Source organism: Hoplias malabaricus, chromosome 14, assembly GCF_029633855.1.
Source record: "Hoplias malabaricus isolate fHopMal1 chromosome 14, fHopMal1.hap1, whole genome shotgun sequence".
Classification (NCBI taxonomy): Eukaryota; Metazoa; Chordata; class Actinopteri; order Characiformes; family Erythrinidae; genus Hoplias; species Hoplias malabaricus.
In genome coordinates, this window is record NC_089813.1 from 12,439,391 (window position 1) to 12,457,616 (window position 18,226).

At 36.8% G+C, this 18,226-nt stretch overlaps 1 protein-coding gene across 1 annotated transcript in view; it reads right to left on the reverse strand.

Moving 5' to 3' along the window:
* Positions 1 to 4,192: 4,192 nt before the first annotated feature.
* fgd (faciogenital dysplasia) overlaps positions 4,193 to 18,226 on the reverse strand; it is a 77,049-nt gene continuing 63,015 nt past the window's right edge. The window contains exons 9-19 of the mRNA XM_066643391.1: positions 16,133 to 16,191; positions 15,288 to 15,434; positions 14,031 to 14,123; positions 13,444 to 13,523; positions 12,318 to 12,348; positions 11,756 to 11,866; positions 11,035 to 11,085; positions 10,750 to 10,851; positions 10,251 to 10,385; positions 8,233 to 8,373; positions 4,193 to 5,653 (exon numbers count right to left, since the gene is read on the reverse strand). Of these exons, the coding sequence (XP_066499488.1) occupies positions 5,414 to 5,653; positions 8,233 to 8,373; positions 10,251 to 10,385; positions 10,750 to 10,851; positions 11,035 to 11,085; positions 11,756 to 11,866; positions 12,318 to 12,348; positions 13,444 to 13,523; positions 14,031 to 14,123; positions 15,288 to 15,434; positions 16,133 to 16,191 (1,190 nt within the window). The 3' untranslated portion in view covers positions 4,193 to 5,413. The remainder of the gene's footprint in view (positions 5,654 to 8,232; positions 8,374 to 10,250; positions 10,386 to 10,749; positions 10,852 to 11,034; positions 11,086 to 11,755; positions 11,867 to 12,317; positions 12,349 to 13,443; positions 13,524 to 14,030; positions 14,124 to 15,287; positions 15,435 to 16,132; positions 16,192 to 18,226) is intronic.

Here is an 18,226-nt window from a genome sequence, read left to right on the forward strand (position 1 = left end):
AGGAAATAATGAGTTGGACCCATAGTCCATAATGAGTTGGAAGATGTGGCTATATAGATGTACTATTGAAACAATTCAAGCTAGCAGATCAAATGTGATGTGCTGGGCAACTTGCTATTGGAGACCACTCTTTTATCTCTACCAAAACAGCAATTTAGGCAGGTGGTTATAATATTTAGGGTCAGTTAAAAAAAGTAAAAACATGTCACTGTCATGTTATTCAAATATCTTGAATCTATATTTAATCGCTGTCTTTCACATCATGTGAAAATTCCGTGATGAACGAACCAATAGAAATGCTCCAAATTTCTTGGAATAAAATCTTTTTTACATTTACTTACATAGAAAGTTAAGAAGGCTTTTACATTTACATTTATGCATTTGGCAGATGCTTTTATCCAAAGCGACTTACAAAAGAGGATCTAACATTCAAACTACAGCACAATTTATACAAAGTACCTTAAATTGAGTGCAATATGCCAGGAAGTAATAAGTGCATTAAAGAAAGACTTTGAGTGTAAGAGATACTCTCGGAAGAGTTGGGTTTTCAAGAATTTATTGAATAAGGATTACTTTTTCCTTCTCCTGTAAAGTTACTATTTTGAAAGATGCAAATTTTTAATCAGACAGTGACCATTTGTACACTTCCTGCTAGGCTGTTGCTAGGCTGTGGTTTCTATGGTGTTCCTGGCTGGATGATATGGAGGCTCAATGGTTGTCATAGTACTGCTTGTTGCTAGATTGTTGCTATGATGTTGTTAAGAGGTTGCTAGTGTGCTGCTTGGTGGTGTGTGCTTTGGTATCCCAGGGGATTCTACGAAGTTGATAGGTGGTTGCTATGGTACCCCAGGATGTTGCTATGTTTTTTAAGTTGTTGTTAGGTGGTTACTGTGGTATTGGCTACTTTAAATTAAGTTGTTGCTAAGTTGAAGCTAGGTCATTGCTGAGTTGTTGCTATGGTATATCTTTTGGTAGCTGTTGCCTGTTTGTTGCTAGGTAGTTGTGGTGTTGGTAAATTGTTGCTAGATAGTTGCTATTATGTTGGTAATTTAAGTATTTGCTAAGGTGTTGCTGTGATATAGTTGTTGGTTGCTATGTTGCGAGGTTGCTAAGGTGATGCTGGGTGTTTGCTATGGTGTTGCTGTTGTATAGGTGTTGGTTTCTAAAGTGTTTCTATTATATAAAAAAAAGTATTTTTTTTTAAAAAGGCGTTGGTATGGTATAGATGCCGGTTGCTGAGTTGTTGGTTGCTAAGGTGTTGTTTTGATATAGGTGTTGGTGCAAGGTTTTGCTTGGTGGTTGCTAAGGTGTTACTATGGTATATATGCTGTTTGTTAAGGTGTTGCTAGGTAGTTGCTATGGAAATGGGTTGCTAGCTAAGGTGTTGCTAGGAGGTTGCAGTGGTGTGGGTGTTTGCTTAGTGTTGCTGAAAATTAATGGGAGTAAATGGAAATGGGATGAAAAAACAAGGGATGAAAAATTTAAATACAGATGAGAATGGGTTAGAGCATGGGAACCTGCTCTGATGGAGGTCATGAAGTTTGCCTGTCAGGCAAAATATACTCTATGGCTTGGGCATGTTTGAAAATGAATGGAAGTAAATGGAAGGAACATAGGATTATAAAAAGAAGTGGGAGGTATAGAAATGAGATCATACGGGAGAAAAACTTGATTTATGAATGTATCCAAAACATTTATACAAGCTCGAATCACAGAGTCAGATCCCACAATCTGGAGCTGGAAGGTTGTTGATATCTCAAAAACTGCTGGATAGGTTATGTGGCAGAAAACTAAAATAAAAACAAAGCAAGAGTAATATACAATTGATAATATATTACAACCATAATTAGTCAATATTCAGCCAGGTGCAAAATACAACAGAAACAAGCGAGTACAGAGGTGTCCCAGATGTTCTCTACTTGTCTCTCTCTGACCTGGTGACCATGCTGTAGGGAAATGCTCCATCACTTGGCTAAATTCAGCAGCCAAGGACAAACAACATCTGGATCAACCCATTAACTTTCACCAGAAACAGAAACAATAAATTCAACTTACATATAACCTCTAACCCACAATCACACAGGCAAAATGGAGATACAAGGTTTTGTCCTAAACCCATAACATGAACAGATTAGAAAAACAATATGTTCAAAATGTTTCTGTGTCATTGCTGCCTCTTACAAACATTTAATTTCAGCTCCAGATAAATGATAACACATTGTTTCACAGAAGTCTTTATGTTGAATGAAATTACTCATGCAAATATCAGGTGTGGATAAGAGGATACTTTCTGAAAATGGCATAATTTTGGTATGATTATGAGTTGTCTGCAAGGTATAGGAACTGGCATTTTTAAAATTATTAATTTTAATTATTATTATTTGCCATTGTTTCAACTATATTTATTCTAGTTTCATCTGTTTCCGGAGTCAGTTTGGTTTTTTTTGGTTACAAGGAGACAACTAAACCATATGCACAACAGGAACTTGACCCATATCCTGCTGAAACACATGCCTTACTGTAACACGCCACTGAGCGCACACACACACACACACAGAGAGAGAGCGAGAGAGAGAGTGTGTCTGCCACCTGCTTTGTAGTACATGTCTCTTTTCTTGTTTCTGTATTAAATTTTAATGACTTACACTAAGTCCATATGTAGAAACCATTGCAAACACATTGTGGATACAGGAGTTTAAAAGTGCATGCAACACTTGTTTAAATTCTGTAGAAAAAAAACATGAAATGAAACAACACACTCTGAAACAGCCACACACAAACCTAAGTCCACCATATTCAGTGTCAAGTGTAGGTAACAGTGTATAAAGCTTACCAGAATTGGGCTGTGGAGCAGAAGAATTGCATTCTCTAGTGTGCTGGAGCACCATTTAATATCTTCAGTTGAGTGGCTTTTGTAATCAAGACCTAATCATCTGACATCAGCAGCTGACCTCATTAATGTGGTTGAACATAATCAAAACCTCACCAATGCCTTTCCTAAAAGCACAGAGTGAGTTAATGTAGGGAAAGTTCCAAATATTACCCTTCATTTCAGAAGAAATGTTAAGTGAGCCTGTGTCCAAATGTATAGTGTACTTTCTTTTGGGGTATGCCAAAATAATTTTAATATTTTGAGGCTGTAAATTATGAAATAACAGCATATCAATGAGTCAAAAGTAACCTGAGCCTGAATGGGCATAGAATGGGTAGGTGCACAGAAAATAAAAGAGTAATTATTCTAGTGTCGCCTGCCAGTCACAATCTGCTCTTGTTGGTGTGCTAGTTTCGTTTCTTTGTAAGCGCATAACCTTTATTCCTTTAAACTTTGTGTATTACTTGGCACCACCCCATTTGAGTTTAACCACATCTTCACTACTGCAACAGTGACAACAGCACCCACCCACATACACATTCAAAACACTTGCAAAAACAAAAAAATAAAAAATAAATAAATAAAAAAAACCCTGTGGCACAGAGCTGTAAGGAGCCAAATGTCAATGGTTTCATTTAGTTGCAGATGTTGGTTAATTGATTCTCTGGAAATTACTGGAAGTATTGGGTCACTACAAGCAATTGAAGTTAAGTGCAAGATTTAAAAAAATACAGCATTGTGTAAGAGCCACCCTTCATTTACCTAATTTCTGGCCCAGTTACCTGTTGACTGCCAAGTTATTCATGTTTCAGAAGCTATATTTGAAGAGATAAGAGTATGAGAGAAATATCTCTAATGGAAGGGAAAGAAAGAAAAATGCGATAGTATTCTTCTGCTTCAATAACATACAGAGGACATTGGACTCAACAACAATGCAAGTCCTACCATAACACGGCAAATGTCCATATCAGACAAAGAGTGCTTAAAAGGTTTTTCTTTCATAAAAAGTGACTCTGATAAAATTTTTTTAGTAGATCCTTCCACTGTGAGAATATAACCACACTATGTTTCTGAAAAATATGTGTAGCTATTAAGACACTATGGGGAAAAAGGAAACAGATAAAAAAGGAATATGCAAATCAAACAAAGCAGCTTCTGGTTTTCTTTCAACTTTAGCATGGCCCTGGAGCCCACACCTCATGATTGCCATATACTTTTAATAAAATTATTAATATTACTAGAAATAAATGAATGAATGGTCTTTGACTGCCGGTTCTGTTGAAGTAGAAGCAAATGATCATGTGAAACTTGAAGACCAGGTATTGTTTTATTCCATGATATGCTTGACAGGTTTCCTTTTGAGAACATCTCTGGTTTTAAAAAACAAAGAGGGTAAAATTAATACTGGTCCTGTTTGGTTAAAATTCATTATTCACAGACAATGTATACTTGCTGGACCTTTAAAAGCACAATACATAAATATGGAGATATTACAGAGTCTTGAAGCTCTCCTTCAATGGGAGCTGGGAGAGCTCACAGTATTTAAAGTACAGTACAGTTCTGGTTCTATGCTTGAATATGAGTGGGTTTACAGCAGATGTATTGGGTGGGGGGTGATATGGTTTACCTGTGGCCACAAAAATAGGGCAACGATGAGCTAGAGAACAAAACTACCGGGGTGATATATTCTGTGTCCTTTTCACATTTGTTCATCTAATAAAGCAGCTTCCTCTTTCTGAAGCCTGCTCTACAAAGTAAGGCAACAAAACCAAATAAGCAGAACCAGGTACTCAGGCAAAGAACAAAAACTGAACAATATGAAATAATAAGAAAAAAGAATTGCATCTGTCCACACAAGTGAAGGGTGAGTTAATGCTTCACAAATAACAACACAATTTACAGTAAATCATCAAATAACAATTCTTAAAAAAACATCCATCTTATAGTATTCCATACCAATCCAAAACAAACTTCACCTATTATAATACAAGGGGTCGCTGAAGGAGAATTTATATTAAAAAAAATAGTGGGGGGCAACTGTTCATGGGAGAACAGAATTGTGGCTTACAGTTGTATTCAAAATGTAGGGGGTTCCTGGTGGAATTACATTACTGATTTCCAAAGCGAACATTAGTGAATTTTGTGTTTTTTTTTGTTTTTTTTGTTTTGTTTTTTTTTGCTCCAGTTTAACATAATGACAAAATGGCCAAAAACTAAAGGTGACATTGCTGTGCTACATGCTAAACTGTTAAACTCGGCCAATAAATAGAATCTATTTTCAATTAGACAATCAATAATAAATGCCATTTGACCAGGGCTGCCTAAACTGAATACAACTATAAATGCTGGAACAGGGTGTGTGTGTGTGTGTGTGTGTGTATAATCCTGTGCGTTTGTGAAAGGGAATAAAGTAAGAATGACCAAACACATTTTTAAAAGAAGAAGAAAAAAGTGCTGAGGATAAGGTGAATTCAAGTAATTCATAAAGTTCTGTACAAAAGCTCCAGCAAGAGGTGGGGCTGTTGTCCTTTAGGGCTCGCCTCATTCGCTCTTCCGATGGTCCGTTACACTGGCGGACAACTCCAAGGCCTCTCCTTTTGTGGCGTGGGAAAGAAGCTCCATCCACTTGGCCACGAGTTCCGAATCCTGAGTGCTGAAGAGCCATGCATGTTGAGAGTTGCTGAGTCTGAACACATGCTTGTTTTCTGACTTCTCTGAAGGTGGTGGGGATGTGCAGACCTCGTAACCGGGCAGACAGATCGTTTTGGCTCCACGTACGTCCTGAGAAAAGAGAAGAGTGACCAGTGGTCAGACGCTTATCATTTATTCCTTCTGAATACACACATTTTTATGCATTAATAGTTTTATTTATATAAACTACTAACAATAACCCCATAGATACTGTATAAGCAGAGACCTAACAGTGCAAAATAAAAGTGATCAGACACCAAGCAATTCTTTTATTCTTGATAACCTAAATTATTATTTAACATTTAACATAGCTAGTTTTTAAGTGAGCAACAACAAAGTACTGGATTCAGAGAGAACACCCAAAACAACTATTTTTATAACAGATATTTTTATAATGTGTGTTATGTGAGGTAATGAAAGGAAATGATTGTGGAGAACAAGGAGGCTTTAAGTATTAAAGGAGAAGTTCAAGGTTGAAAATGATAAAATAGATAATTAAAATTAAACGCGTAAACCACCCTCACACATCTGTCTATAACTCATAAAGATTAGAAAATGAAGATTAAAGAAGAGTTAAGGAAGATTAACACTCACTTCTTTAAAATAACTTGAAAAATTTAGAATATTGAAAATTATAGTTCCATTGCTTGCTGTATTTAATTCTACTTTATTTATAGTATTGTTTTACTCTCGCCTGTTTTATTTCACTCTGTATTTTTATTTCAATATTTATATGTAAATTATTTAAGTGTATTTTGTTTTAGCTCACTGTAATAAATTCATCTGCAAAGTGCTTTTTAAACTCTTTTTTGAAAAGAGCCATATAAGTTCTTATAATAACAATAATAATAATAATAATTAAACTCCATAATAAATAGACATTAATTCATTATGGGCTGGTAATAGTTGCAGATAATTACAAGCCTAAACAACTGTAAGTAGCACATAATCACAGGTCTATATAAATAAGCGAGAGGCTGGTACGCTGTCTGTAATAAAGTCTTTTTTCACACTGCTAAAACCTAGTGAACTGACAAATACAGCGACAGCATGTTTTCAGAGATCATTATGATTTTTGTGCGAATGATGATGACTGTTTAATGATCTGATTTAACACTGTTTACTGCTGCAGCCACATGTTGTCACTCAACTAACTTGGGTTTGTTGGTAATGCCACGACTGATGCCAACAAACAACACATTTTACCTCGCCTCGACCTCTGAAACAATTTCTGCCACACAGTCTCCAAAGCTTCTCTTTTTTGTCTTTCGGTCCTCCATTGAATTCACTATCTCACATATAAATTAACAGAGAAGCCTATATTTATATATTCCGAAGGTTATTTGCATTGACCATTTATAGGTAAATGTGGGCTTTATGAAGGCGGAACATGAGACTGGTTCATCTGCCCATGTTTTGAAGAAGGTTATGGTATATAAAGAGAAAACAACGTTCAGGTGTGCGTACACATGGTTTTATAAATCAGACTTTTTTAGGCACACGCTATTTTCAGGCTTTTTTGCTCACACTCACTTTCACTCCAGAATCCACGCATTTTATTAACATAAGGATCATATACAAAGTGTGCCAACATATTATAGCCTGTAATATTTAGAATAAACAATGAATTAGTAGTTACAAACATCATCATATAAAGGCCCCAAAAATCACTAGAAATATCTAAAAGGTTTTATGGCCATTGTCGTTCCTTGGAAATTTAATAAAAAAAAAAGACTGGAATATGAATTAACATGCTGAATGACATTCCTTAGGAATTAGGGCAGAGACCAGGATTTCAAAAGCTTTCAGGTCTTTTAGAGGTATTATGATCCTTACCACAATAAAGCCTCTATAATAGTTTCATGAAATCTGGTCAAAGGTTAAGTGATCAATTTGACCAACACATGCCATATACGTTTGAATATATCCAATGCTTTACAAACTGTACTGTAGTGAAGCTGGGTGGGGGTAGTTCAAGCTTTACTGAGCATAATGCATGTAAAGCAGGACTGAAAAATCCCAGTCAACTAATCCTGTCTATAATCCTAATAGACTGTCGCTATGGCAGTGCGGATGGTGGGATTATTTTGACTTCACTTTCATTTCTTTGCCTTTTGTTAAGAACATAATGGGAGTAGAAATAATTTTAAGGCTGAGACACAAGACTGAAGGTACTTCTACAACTATAGGTGAGGTCACTCACTCTAAACAACACAGCAAAAAAATAACTGAGGTTTATTTAAAGATTTCATCTCAATATTTGCTGAAGGCTTTAAACTTAGACCAAAATGGCATGCGTTTAAAGAGTAATCAGCCACTTAGTGGGGCATAAAGTGGTTAATTCTGGGCTTATAAAAATTGAGAGTTACAATCCATATAAAATGAATAAATAATTAGATTTTCCTATGTTTAAGAGGTAATAAAGGACTTATTTCTTATTAGAATGAGTAATGTACAAATTATATCTAAAAAAGAGCTTAAAAAGAAGAGAGGAAAAACAAAAAGCAAGAATAGGAAAGAGTGAGCTTGTATTCAACACTGGACCTGAGGTCAGGACAGAATCTGGAAAATCTCTTTGACCTCAATCTAGTCCAAGGCATGAAAACACACACACACACACACACACACACACACACACACACACACACACAAATAAACAAACAAACTACCTGGCTGCCAGTCTGCAGGTAAAGCACTAGCGGCTCTGCTTTTGTGACGGCCGCCCAGGTCTTGGTCCAGATCTTCCCTTTCTCTTGAACCAAAAGCTGGCTGCACAGTACACAACTGTCCCCCGTCAGTGAGAGCTGCTTCTGCAACACACACACACGGTACCTTAGTCAAAGGGTTTATAAAGTTTTCGAGAAGTAACAGGGTTTTTTAAACATTTTAGAAATGACCAGGGGTTCAGAAACATCTGGTCTAATGTTGTGAATGCTCTGTGACTACAAGCCTTTCAAACACTAAGCATAATTTGTTTAAAATGTGGGACTATACATTTTTAAAATCTTGTTGTATGCAAAATAAATTGAGAATTCCTGGTCAAAACAAACACCTACATTTTATGTTTAATATGTTAATAAACAGAAACTGTGCAGTAATGTGCAGTAACTGTGCAGCAATAATTCCCCTGCAAACTCTTATACTAAGTTTTCAACATTATTGGGCACCCCCTTGTGGCTTGACCTTGATATAACCCCATATACAAAGCGGCATGTGACTACAAAGATGAAATAATAAAATATACATAAAGATATGAAATAATATGAAATATTATAAGATATGAAGATATGAAAAGATATGAAATAATAAAATATACAAAGATATGATAATAAATCTATACTAGACATTCGTTTCTTAGTTCTAAAAAAAACTTCCTCTATGTGGATTGCTGTTGTCATATTGAATTTGGTCACTCACTAACAGTGAAAAACTGACTGAATGCCTGTGTGTGTGTGTGTGTGTGTGTGTGTGTGTGTGTGTGTGTGTGTGTATGTCTGCATAAAAGGATTGCCTGGGTATTATCTCTTATCTCAGCACACTGCATATAGAACAGACGCTTCACATTTTACAACAGAAGCCACAGGTGTATATGAATATGTACATATTCATATGATTTCCTAACGAAGCAGCTACATATTTTTTTAAACATAATTAGCCCTCATTACACATTCCATTCTTTTTGGGACTATCAGAGAGCAGATACCTCAGAGACCACAGTTCATTTATGAATTTTCTTTCAAAATTGCAACAAGTCTTTCCATTTTGACTGGCAAATAGATAAAAAAAATTCCACAATATTTTTTTGTCTTTATGCGTGTCAACTATATGCATTGTGTGAGAGTGTACTGTGCAAATGTATTCAATGGAAAGTTTTTTCACAGGTATACAGTAGGTGAAGGTGGATGGTGGGAAGTGAAGAGTGTTTATGTGCACATTACTGTTGGTATGACCTTGTACCTTTTTTTTTTTTTTTTGGCAAGTTTTTTCATACTTTGAAAATGCCAGATATCCTTTATATTGTGACATGTCAAGACCAAAAGTCCAAAATTACTTGGAATAAATATTTGCTGCATTATTCTTCAGTACATATAAAGGATTCCCTGACTTATGCCCTATGATTCAGAGTATGCTTTGGACCCATGGCTAGGTCTGAACAGGATGAAGTAGTTAATGATAATGAATTGATGAATGAATGAAAATAAAGGATGTTTTTCTTTTTCTTTTTTAAGGTTTATTCTGATAGTGATAATGTATTCCAGTATTCCCTTTTTGTTTTTTATCATTAAATGTTACACAACCAATTATGCAGTGCAAAACGAAGCACTGGGGTTGTAGATTCAAATCCCAACTCCATGTCCATGTGGGTTTCCTCCCTCCAAAAACACACATTGGTAGGTGGATTGGATACTCAAAAAGTGACCGTAGGTGTGATATTTGTGAGTGAATGTGTGAGTGTATGTCGGCCTGTGAAGGACTGGCACCCACTCCAGGGTGTGTTCCCACCTTGTCCCCAGTGATTCCGAGTAGGTTCCGGAGTAAACGCGACCCTGAATTGGGCATGCAGTTAAAGACAATGAATAAACGAATGAATGAGTGTCCCCTTGGGAATCCTATTTACAGCATGGCGCAGAACATATACAAATATATGTGGGATGGCTGATATATGGATATTACTAAACCTTCTTACCTCTACCATTGGTTTTTTCTTTGGCTCAGCACTGCTGCCTGGTGTTCCTTCAGGTCCTTGCAGAGCCTCATAACACTGCTTACACATGCGGCTGTTCTTACTCTCTGAAACCTTTGAGCATTTACCACAGATAGCCTACAGGGGGCAGTACAAACAGAGGAAAGACAAGCAGATAAATGCCAAAGTATCATGAACGGATCTTTGTTTTTTCTTTTTGGTAATTTTTAATTTTTAAGTCTAGTACATAGTTTCAGCTGCTCAAATACATGTTCTATGTTAAGTATTTTTCAAAATATTTCTGCTAGTACTTATTGTTTTTAATTTCTTCACTTCTACATAACTATTTTGGTGTAATCTTCTTTTCACTAAGCTTACGATGTAGCCCACAGAGAATTATCTACTACTACTACTACTAATGTCCTGATTGTTATGCCTCATGCTTTCACATAAATTGGAAACAGAATTTAATTGAGAATATCTTGCATATAAGCACACTCACCGCTCCACAGCTCTTGCAGTGGTGCTTGCGTTTGGTGAAATTGAAGGTTTCATTACAGCCCTTACAGGTCTCTTTCTCCTTATCACGCTTTTTAGAACTCCGCTAAAGAAAAGACCAATACACAAGTTAAAGTTGCTTAATATAAGGCAGCTGTATCTAATGCATATTTATAATTTATAAGAGTATCCAGTGACCATCTAATCATCAAGTGAGCACGAATTTTATTTGCCTCTATATTACCAAGATACTGAGAGTGTGAATGTGTGTTGCAGGTTTGTCTCTCACCCTTTCATGTACACCTCCATCTGAATCTACATATACATTATTCCATGTACCCTATGAAGAGATGAAAACATTGTGTCAATAATTATGTTACATCACACTGGGAATATAGCAGCATGCTAATTAAAGTAATGAACTGATATAAACTACACTCCGTCCATTAGAGTTGTCAATATCAATTATTTTAACTATAACTGTGAAGTTATTCTGACAATGAAAAGCCACATTATAAAAATGGACTAGCCTTTTAAGCATTCCTAGATATTTTAATAGAGAATGAAAACATATGTATAACCCAAAAGCACACACTGCACAGAACTGTGCTAACTATGTCTTTCTTTTACTTTCCAGTGGAAACACATTCATTCAGTCATTCCCACACCTTCAAAATTCAGCTTTAGAAGTTGGTTGAATTTTACTTTGTTGTTGAGAGACATTCTGCCTCTGGGCTGCTCTAATGGTCATTCTGTTGTTCGGCTTGACAAGTATTGTGTGTGTGTGTGTGTGTGTGTGTGTGTGTGTGTGTGTGTGTGGTTAGCAAAGATCCTAAATTCAGCCATGATTTAGCTGAAAAGGACCTCATGATAAGAATGATATGCACAATCAAAGAAAGATTCACAGATTTACCAGAAATAAAAAAAAAGCACAACCATAAACACAACCACAGCCTGAGTCATAATCGCCTGGAGAAAGGAAGAAAAGGAGTAATGAAAGGATGCTTTACCGGTGAATCTGGTACACTCATGTGATCTTCATCACGAGACAAGGAGCTGTTGAAGGCTTTATTAAATGTCTCACTGTTCTGTTTATGCTTCTCTATGGTGGCAGAGATAACCTAGAGAGAGTGAGAGTGAGAGAGAGAGAGAGAGAGATTTAATTGAGCCGAAAGACAAAGCAACATTGTATACTACAGTCATGTCTATTGTCTCTTTTATTCAGATCCAAAACACACCAACAATTATCAGTGTGTTTATACATAGTCTAGACAAAATGGACTTCTCTGTGCTATTGTAATATCCAATGGATCTCCTAGGAACTTGGCCTTGTGTGTTTCTGCATGTGCAGTGTGTGTGTGTGTGTGTGTGTGTTTGTGTCCGTTCCAGTCTAGCAGACTACTGAGAATAGTTCATTCCAATGATTTTTCCAGAACCGCTCACAATACATTGATCTTAGCCAACTCTAGTAGCTCCACTAGCCCCCACTACTATTGATTCTCTCTGTCTGTCTCTCTCTCTCTGTATCTCTCGCTCACACACATACACACACACATACACACAGCAGCTTACCTGTATCCAGTCCTCCTTTTCTTCAGCGGTTCTGTCAAAGATAAATAAGATGTAAACAACTTTTTTTTACCTTTCCAAAACCAGGCACTAGCAGTAAAGCCACTCTTTTTATGGAAAACTCTTTTTATGTATTAGTTCCAAATGCAGACTTCAGCAAATGATGTCTACTCCTGTGGCATATGGTTACTGTAGGGCAGTGTTCACAAGGCACATGGCTAAAAAACTAGGCTTTTATGTTTTTCTCCCTGTTGTTTTGAAGAAAGGACCCCCGCAGGGCAGGTATTTTTGGGACGGTGGATTGTTGTCAGTGCTGCAGTGACACTGATATGGTGGTAGTGTGTTAGTGTGCTGCACTAATACCCGTGGATCAGAAACTGTGTTCACTCACTGGCCACTCTGTTAGCTGGTCTATCTTGTTGGTCCGCTACTAGGTGTAAAGTCAGAGATAGTAGATTATCTGTTGCTGCTCAGTTTTATTTAGTCATTCACTTGTTTTACATCACTGGTCACAGGATGCTGATTGCTGGTATGTTTTTGATTGATGAATCAATCATAGTCCAGTAGTGACACGTGGGGGTTTAAAAAACTCCAGCAGCACTGCTGTGTCTGATCCACTCATACCAGCTCAACACGCACTATCAAAACAATCAGTGTCACGAGTAGTGCTGAGAATGATCCACCTCCCATCCTGTGAGGGTCCTGATCACTGATGAAAAGGGTCGACTCTCCATAAAAATGTACCTAGGTGGTAGGTGGAGCTGACAAAAATGGACAATGTGTGCAGAAACATGGAGTTCATTAAATACTATGGCTGAACTGTGTGCTATAGTTTACAAAACCTAACTTAAGCTTGTCAAGTCGTAGTAAATACAATTATATTTAAAAGCACAGATAAAACAAAGCATATTTTAAATATAACATGCATATAATATGCATATAACATTAATTGATAAGGATATTTTAGGAAAAAAATAATACACCATAACACGGTTGTGGTCTATTGTGTTCTTAAAAACAGATTTTGAATACAACATTATGAAACCTGACTTTATTACGGTGTCTAATTTTGCACACATCCTCAGCAGAGAACAGACATATACATATTTTATTAAGCATAAGCACACACCTTGCCTGCAGCTCCAGACTACGCTGCTTGCCAGTGATGGTGAAAGTGTGGGGAAGATTCTGCTTTACATTCTCCTGAACCTGAAATGGTAAAAATTCATCAGTTCCCATATACAATCATAAAAACAAACACACACACACATAAGTCCCTGATACACATGCACTTTTATCCAGGTATTTGCCAGAAATGATCTTTAAACCATCTCTAACATCTCATTCTTTGAGAGGAAAACAAATCACAATAAACAGATGCTAGTCATAGCAAGTCATAATTACAAGATGCTAAGTCACAAACTTAATTTGTCTAAATAAATCACACCTTTTGTTTTTACATGCAGGAAGCACACATACACTCATTAACTTCCATATTAGTTTGTAAGAAGAAAAAAAAAAGGCATGAAGGAGCTGCTGTCAAGCATCAATATGTCAAGACCAGAACTTCACCTCAGGTCACTGGAAAATGATGATACAACTCATAGATGTAAATCTGAATATTAACTATACATTTAACCCCATGGCTTTTATTCAGGGCTTTATGTGTAAAAAGATCCACACACTCACAAAGCAAAGCACATTTATAGCACATACCTCCATGCCTGCAATGTCAATTCGTTCTCGGACGCTAAACTTCTGCCCCATCAGTCTCAACTTGGGCACGCAATACAGCAACATGTTATTGAACTGTATATAGAACACACACATACAATACAAACTCAGAACTCACAGTAAATGTAGTGGCCGAGAGCCATTTACAGAAATATTCCTTACGAGTAAATTTATGTTATTCTTGCTTATGTATTAACATTTTGGATGTGTGCATATTGCCTGCTGCTCTGTAACAGACAAAATATCTAACTAGTCATCTTCTACTGTATAGTTTATGATTTAAATCTTATCGGTGCAGTTACCATGACAACTGTGTTCTGATTACACAATAGCTATTACCGTAAGCAATTGTGGGTTTTTTTACATTAATAATGTCATCCTAACTCCAGATAAGAAAAGCTCACTACAAAAACAAACTTGACTAAACATCCAAAATACAGTCTTACCTGTTCACCAACCTCAGGGTTATCATTACTTACAAGTGTTTCTTTATTTTGATTACATGTTTATTTTTCAGCTGTGTGCATATTGCTGGAAAGTTGGCAATAGACATAACAAATCATTGTTGACCCTGATTCAGTAGCTCAGGATTTCCTTCACTGCGACAACTTGAGATAAGATGGTGTAATATCTTGTCAAACCGTAAGTTAGGACAAAATGGCACTTTTCCACTGTATGGTAGCTACTCTACTGATTGGCCACAGAGACATGAAATGCAGACCGCCAACATAAACGAGCCATCTGTAAAAGCTCTTAGTTATAGGTGCGGTCACATTTGTTTTTTTCATCCAAATCACAATAACAGCTTGTAAAATTACACCATGGTCTTTTGAAGAAGTTCAAACACTTCTTGGATCAGTGGTCGATGAAAACTCAGAGAGCCAAATGTGGGGTTTTGCAATGCCACTGACTACATTTTGTGGGGAACTGTGGTAGTGGCAAAGTGACCAAAGAAAGCGCGTCAAGCCATGCCGAGTAGATACCACACAGTGGAAAAGTGCCAAATGATAGACCATTCCCCATAGCTGTGGGTGACACTACTGCATTCCACAAAGCAGAGTTTGGCTTGATTTTCAGTTTATGCAAAAACACTATGCTGTACTAATAGGAAACTTGGGCATGGGCATGTCCTAATGCTTGATTGGCCAACTTCTATAAAACAATTCAAATTGAGAGTCACTTTAGATAAGAGTATGTGGCAAATTTTTATATTTCCAATTCAATGAATCATACACTCACCAGGTAGAGATATCTGTCCTGTGCAGTGCCATTTTTAGCTGACATCTTCTTTATATGGCCTTCTTTGATGAGCTCATTAGCAGGGTTAACAATGTCTTCCTCACCACCCAGTCGCTCATACACCTCCAAAAGCTTGTGCATTTTCTCCTACATGAGACATGCTGAATTAATTATCTTTAATCAGATGCGGTTGATTAGCTGCCCTCCACACACAAGACAAGATTATAATAAGTATCTCGGTCAGAAACACCAAAATGTACACATAAGAGTCATTGGGAAAGACATTGGGAAATTACATGAGCTTTACTCTTTTACTCTTTAACTTATTGATGTTCTGATTTGATTGGGAATGTAGTAACCTATGCATAGTACAGCATTAATATATTTTTTCCTTTTAAGTAATTTAATTACAAAGCAAGTAAAAACACTACAGAGAACACTACACTATAGGTAACAAAAATTCATGGCGGTAGTGAATGATATAGGACACTATCATGCCCTTTTTATTTTTAGTAAACAACAAACTGGATGGTGTGTACACTAATTTATACAGTGCATTGTGGGATTTGTACATTGAAAATTGTCCACAATGTTTGCAGACACTGTAACAAAATGGCGGAACACCAAAATATTGTACTATATAGTGAAAAGGTCACAGTTTCAGACAGAGAGAGAGAGAGAGAGAGATAGAAAAAGGGAAAAAAAATGCAGTGAAAATGAAAACACATTTGCTTAGAACACAATTATCTTACAACGGAGACAGGAAGTGGAAATAATACATCCTGTCTGACAGACATAGACAAGCTCAAAAAAAAAACAACAACAAAAAAAACCATCACACTCACCATCTTCCGTATGGCAGCATTAGAGTGGTTTGCAGCTGTGGAGATCAAGTCCAGAGCCTCTGAGAGAAAGAAAGAATGAAAGATAGAGAAAGAGTGAGAGTCATCACACACACACCCTCCCAAAGTGTACTTAACTCAGAAGAAAGGATTAAGGTGTCCAAATGCTTTATGGATGTTTTAAAACCGTGAGTTTAAACATTAGAGTCAGTCTGTAACACACACACACACACACAAGTGGGATGACTAAGTTTAGAAAAACATTATTGTGAAACGCAGTAATGGAATGACCTTTTATGGACATAAGAAATACTGGGGTAAAGAACAGTTAGGATTCATTCATTCATTCATTCATTCTCTGCAACAGTTTCATCCTGTTCAGGTTTGTGATGGGTCCAGATCCTATCCAAAATCACTTGGCACAGAGCTGGAACACATGCAACAAGAGCACCACTCCATAACTCTGGGATAAGTTGGAGTAGTGTTTGTGATCCAGAACTAATCATCGTCCAGCAACAGTTTCTGATCTCAATAATATTCTAGTGGCTAAATGCCATCAGATGCATGAAGACATGTTCCAACATCTAAAGCCTTCCCATATGAGCAGAGACGGTTAATGCACAGACGAGGGACATACTCCCTCCTATTGTCATTAGTTTCAGAACAAATATATATAGGAATCCACAAACATTAGCATATGACCATACTACTAAGCCTCTTTCTGAAGTGCTCATGACCACGTCACATGACCAGTATTATGTTACCAAAAAAGCTGTTATAACAACATGCAGCTTCCAACAATGTCAGAAATAATTCAATGTCAGCTCATATAGACAAAAGCAGTTCTCTTGGTTTGTGACACCTAGTTGATAAAGCCTTTATAAATGTAAAAAAGCTATGTCTGTAGTAAGGAACAGCTTATATAAATACAATGTAGCCTTATAAACACTGACCTACATCGGCATTTCTGGAGTGTATATGTATGTCGTCGCTGGCCAATGAAATCCATACATCTCCAAAATAGTAACTTTATAGGAGAAAGAAAAGACCTTTTTATCTTTTAATGGAAGCCAAGATAAAAAAATATATATTATTACGTATTAAGTAATTTTGGAGGATTTCTATTTGTCTGTTCATCATGAAATTATCACACAATATGAAAAACAGATGCTGTATTCAAGTGATGAATTAAATTTAAAATGGACAAATAATTGGAGATGCATGTTTTTTATTGGACAGCGACTTCAATTGAAAGGAAACATGAAAAGGGAAAGAGTATGTGTGGAGTGTTTAAGGCAGAAAATTTTAGACACACACACACACACACACACACATGCGCACACACACATACACACACAATGTTTTTATATGCACTTTACAGTAGATCTGGCCAATGGTTTGTGGAAATATCCAATTGCAAAACTGTAGTGCTGTCCAAGCCTATTTGTTACCAAATTTGGCTTTTTAAGTTTTAAACTGGGGCTTCAGGATCCCTAGTTGCTCAACATTCTAAAGGCTCATGTATGCTCAACGTTAAATATGGATACGGATAGGGACAGAGCCTTCAGTCCGTACTCTGCATTCACTTTGTACGTAATTTGGATATTTTCTGAAAGCTTATGGATGCAGACAGGATGGAGCAATACCACTGGAGACCCTGGGGGCTGTGCAATGTGCAAAAGGTGATGGTAATCGCTTTGCCTCATTCACAGACGCACTGTGCGAGTTCTCATGCCTGATGTGCGGGGCTCCTTAGTAAAGCAAGTTATAGAATGCCCTGGCGGACATCCGCAATTATTGGAAATGAAGACGAGAATAAAATTCAAGTCGAGACCAAAACTGACTTCTCTTCGTCGTTTGTTTACTGACATACCAGATTTGGGCACTTTGTGCTGTCCACCAAGCATGATGAGCTATTTAGTGGCTTTGTGTTTGAAAAGAAGTAGTTGCTCACCTGTCTCCCAAAGTTGGGGATTGTGTGCAATTGGGGAGAGTCATAGCTAATGGGTTGAATTAGTGACACATATATATGGGGAAAATGTATCCTTCAATGAAGTATTTCTTTAAATGCATATATTGAATGATGAGTTTCTGAAT